The 4,425-nt window shown below is 40.4% G+C and overlaps 2 protein-coding genes across 2 annotated transcripts in view; both read left to right on the forward strand.

Annotated features, from left to right (window-relative positions):
- LOC122082329 overlaps positions 1–4,425 on the forward strand; it is a 39,187-nt gene that overhangs the window by 5,375 nt on the left and 29,387 nt on the right. The window lies entirely within an intron of this gene.
- LOC122082330 lies at positions 1,353–2,586 on the forward strand. Its single transcript, XM_042649818.1, has 2 exons — positions 1,353–2,077; positions 2,173–2,586. The coding sequence occupies exons 1-2, from the start codon at positions 1,681–1,683 to the stop codon at positions 2,382–2,384; spliced, it is 609 nt and encodes a 202-aa protein (XP_042505752.1). The 5' UTR covers positions 1,353–1,680; the 3' UTR covers positions 2,385–2,586.

The raw sequence follows: 4,425 nt of genomic DNA on the forward strand, positions 1-4,425 counted from the left end.
TTTTTTTTTTAATAAAAAAAATTATTAAAAAATTTTATAAGCAGTCATCCACATAATGATTGCTACTTTCAACCTTTTTTTTTGGATATGTGGGTGGTGGTGGTTGGTGGTGGGGGTGGGGGTGGGGGTGGGGGAGTGGGTGTGTGTAGTGTAAAAATTGTATGCAGTCGTTGCATCAATAAAGTGATCATCGAGTGATTGGGAGCCCCTTGTGATGTATTTTTAGATGCTTTAGCCATTCGAGCTCATCGCACTTCAATACTCGTTGTAGAGGATGTAGACTCGAGGGTGTTATAGACATGAAATGATATCTAGGTTCGTACCAAGAAAAGAAATAGATAACTAGGTAATACCATTTCTATCCCCTACCTAGAATAAAGTTTGGTGGTGTACATACCCCCATACAAGCCAATCAATGCCCAATGAAATTATCTATTATCTTCTCAAAGGGTTTGCTATTCCCACCCTTTTGATACTCATGTGCACATCTTCATTTGCCCCAAAGTTGATATAGGGGTAGTGCACTCAAGAGTGTTCTTTTTCCCCAAACTTTATTATGAGGAAGTATTTCCTATGGCCTATGGGGGAGTGCAGTTCTTAAATGTATGCGAGGGTCAATGAAAGCAGACAAAGAAACATCCACAAAAGTGTCATTTTTCATTTTATGGGGAGTTGGCTGATCATTTTGCACCCAATTGACTATGTGCATGGGCCATACTCCACAAAAACTTTCTCTTAGTATATAAATGTACATCGCATAAAATCTTCTTCCTAACAATTTTACGATGAAACAATTAATGCCAAAGTGAACAATGGAATGTCCTAACTTTTTTTTATGAGAAAAAGAAAGTCATCTGATCATGTGACCTTGTTCCTTTCGAGCTCACAAAATTATGATCCCACCCCTTCTTATATCGAAAAGATTTTAAATGTATTACTATTTTGCATGTATTCTCATTGGCACCATGCTGATTGCTTTAGAGACCATACGATCAGGTAACAATCACTTATCAAACGAGGAAAAATAGATAAACGATGCTTTAAAAGGGAAATTGAGATAACTTCGGGAGGAGGGATATTATTACGGGCAATCACAGGTGAACATCGTTGAAGGTTGACCGGTAACTGATAAGTATTACCGTAAGTAGAAAGCAATAATTTAGCCAAATGACTATTCTGATTCATTATTGGAAGCTTCTTCGAGTTGCTCCTCCCAAAGCCTATCTCTCTCTTCCATTTGCCAACTCCCAAAGCCTATCTCTCTCTTCCATTTGCCCAATCTCTACCATTTACCTGCAATAGCCAGTGTCAGTAGGACGAGTATAAAACCAATTAGTGAGGCCCGCTTTCTCTTCTTCACAGGCCCTACGTCTCTCGCTTTGTCTTCTCTGGCCTCAACCTCCACCCATACTCTCCATAAATCCAGCTCCTCCACCGTAACCAACCAAGACCAGGAAGAAGAAGAAGAACCTAATCTAGAGTCTTAAACCTCTCTTCGCTCCTTCTTAGCCCTTCAACCCTCACAAGCCCTTTTGTTTCTACGTCTCTATACCTCTGGTTATGATCGCTGTGAACAACGGGGAACTAAAGAGCCTAAGCTCTTCCCCAGCTCTCGGCTTCCCCCGTCACAGGTTCTTCCGTTATCGCCGCTTGAGGTGATCGATTGATAGTCTAGAAAATATGCCGAGCCCTTGCAAGGGTGGGCACCGACGAGGGATTGAAGAGAATGGGAGGCAGAGGAAATTGGGGAACAGGGCAGCGTCGTTTCACGGCCGAGCCCATCCCAATCTGATTGAGACTGAGATTCGCCGGCCGAAGACAGTTCCGGATCTGCTTTCTGCTGGAAAATTGCAGGAAAATTTTCCGGAGAGGCCGGCTAGGCTGATGAAGTTGCTGTTGAACGTGACGATACAGGGGAGTTTAGGAGCTGTACAGGTGGTGATGTCGCCGGAGTCGACGGTTGGAGATTTGATTACGGCGGCGGTGAGGTTATATGCTAAGGAGGCGAGGAGGCCTTTTCTGCCCACGACAGATCCCGCGGATTTCGACCTCCATTATTCTCAATTCAGCTTAGAAAGTAAGAAATTGGAAATGGGAAATGAGTCTCTCTTTATTTTTGTTCTATTGGGATTTAGGAAGGTGAATTAGGAATTCTGATATTGATTTGAGCAGGTTTGAATCGGGAGGAGAAGCTGAAAGAACTGGGTTCGAGGAATTTTTTCTTGTGCCTTAAGAAGCCAATTGAAGCTGCGATGGATGGGTCTGTGTCTTCGTCTTCGTCTTCGTCGTCTGTGGCGGTGGCATCGTCGTCTTGTTCGAACCAAGCTGAGAAGGTTTCGAAGATCGCTCTTCCCTGGCTTAGGTTCATGGAATTCTTGCTGTAGCTTATTGAGAGAGAGAGAGAGAGAGAGAGAGAGATGAATCTGTGACGCTGTTTAAACTTATTATTGTTCAATCGAACCTTATTATGGCTCGATCTTCTATAAATTAGAAGGAGAATTCGACTTTCTGTAAATTAGTAGAAGAAAACTGTAATTGGATTCTGTCATTTTAAAAAAATCTTCTTTGAATCGAAGTTTGTGAAAATCATTTACTCTCATTATGAATTCATTTTTCCATGTTACAAATGATCTTCCTTCTGTTTTGGGTTGTTTCGAGTTTTGATTTCAGGCTTCTTAATCGGGCTGAAAAGCCTGAAATCTTATAGAACACGTGGAAGTTTGGACCACAAGCTGTCGCTACTTAAAGCATCCAATCCTCTTTCTTGTATGTTTGCATTAAAAACACGGGTAAGAGATCCCTTCCCAGCCTCTTCCTTGTATCTTTGCATTAAAAACATGGTAAGAGATCCCTTCCTAGCCTAAGAAGGCATTAATATGAATGAGATTTTTTTCTTTTTTATTTAATCAGGAGTAAAGAGTAATTTTATGCAGCCCTATATTATGGGCCTATGGTATAAGGACTGACAATTACACAACTTTCTTTTTTGCCTTAAAATTATTATGGAAAAATGATTCTACCAAACTGTGTTATACCTATTCCCAGACAAAGAGGTGTTAGGATCCTCTCCAACGCCTCGGTCAACACAAATAAACGACTAATAGGATTTGGGTGTGCATGCCCAAATCCTTCCAGTCGTCCAATGTAAGTTGGGGCATTGTGCGTGTTAGAGAGGAGCAAGATCTGACACAAAGAAAGGGAAAAAAATGATGTGCCTTCATTAAATTTGTAAATTTTGCCTCTATTGATGTCCTTGTGTGTATTGCCATTGGTTACCCTATTGGTGTAAGGGCCACACAGGTAGGCAAGAATCTCTCCCAAACATTATATATATGGCAAGAGATCACTGCCTGGTTGCATAGGCCCTACACCAATGTAAGGGCATATACATGGAAAAGACTATTGATGTCATAAAGGGCAAGGTGGTAATTTCACAAGCTCATGGACTAGGCCAGGGGCTAGGCGACCAAACAAGCTTCTATGTAATATGGGGGAGGAGTCTATGTGCTGCTTGCATGTATTGCATCTCTTGTACCAAGCCAATAAATGCATCAGAGGGACTGCCTTACGATTCACTTATAAGGGCCCCATACATGGTTTTAAGTATCTCCGATACCGATACGATACCCTCCGATACGTATCTTAAATTTAGCCGATCGATACGATACACATCGATACGATACATAAAAATTTTAAAATCCTTTTGTATCGATATATCCTACAATACATACCGATATGCATCAATACACCACCAATACACATCGATACGATACGATATGCCTCGATACGACTATGAAAATTATAAAATTGAGGTAAAATGTACGTTTCGGTAGGTATTGGTACGTATTGATGAGTATCAGTATGTATCGATCGGTACGTATCGGTATATATTGGCACGTATCGGTGAGTATCGATATATATTGGTACGTATCGATGAGTATCGATACGTATCGGTGAGTATCGGTATGTACCGATACAGTGCGCTATAGTCATATAATGGCCAAGATGGGTAATTTTTCAGAAAAACATGATTTTTTGAAGGGTTTTTGTTTCAAAGTTGCTGTCAGCCATATTTCTCTCTAACTAAAATGGAAATCAAGGTTGGAAACAAGGATTTTACATTTATGGGACAACTACAAACCTTGAATTCTTAGTACGATACCCTCAATTTAGTGTTTATGCATAATACATGTTATCAATAGTTTTTTTTAACAAATTCTTTATGCAAAAGTGTTTAAAAAAATGTTTCCTATCCATTTATGTGTGTATCTTTAGCGTATCTTAGTGTGTGTATCTTTAGCGTATCTTAGTGTATCTCCGATACGATACAATACTCTCCGATACGTATCTTAATTTTGACCGATCGATACAGCTACCGATACCGATACTTTAATCCTTGGCCCCATATTATCATTGGGAGGAAAA

Source organism: Macadamia integrifolia, chromosome 6 (genome assembly GCF_013358625.1).
Source record: "Macadamia integrifolia cultivar HAES 741 chromosome 6, SCU_Mint_v3, whole genome shotgun sequence".
Lineage (NCBI taxonomy): Eukaryota > Viridiplantae > Streptophyta > Magnoliopsida > Proteales > Proteaceae > Macadamia > Macadamia integrifolia.

Bases quoted from the DNA above. Each gene is read 5' to 3' on its own strand.
- LOC122082330 (XM_042649818.1), top strand. From the start codon at position 1,681: ATGCCGAGCCCTTGCAAGGGTGGGCACCGACGAGGGATTGAAGAGAAT. The intron at 2,078-2,172 runs GTAAGAAATTGG...TGATTTGAGCAG, and splicing joins TTCTCAATTCAGCTTAGAAA to GTTTGAATCGGGAGGAGAAG.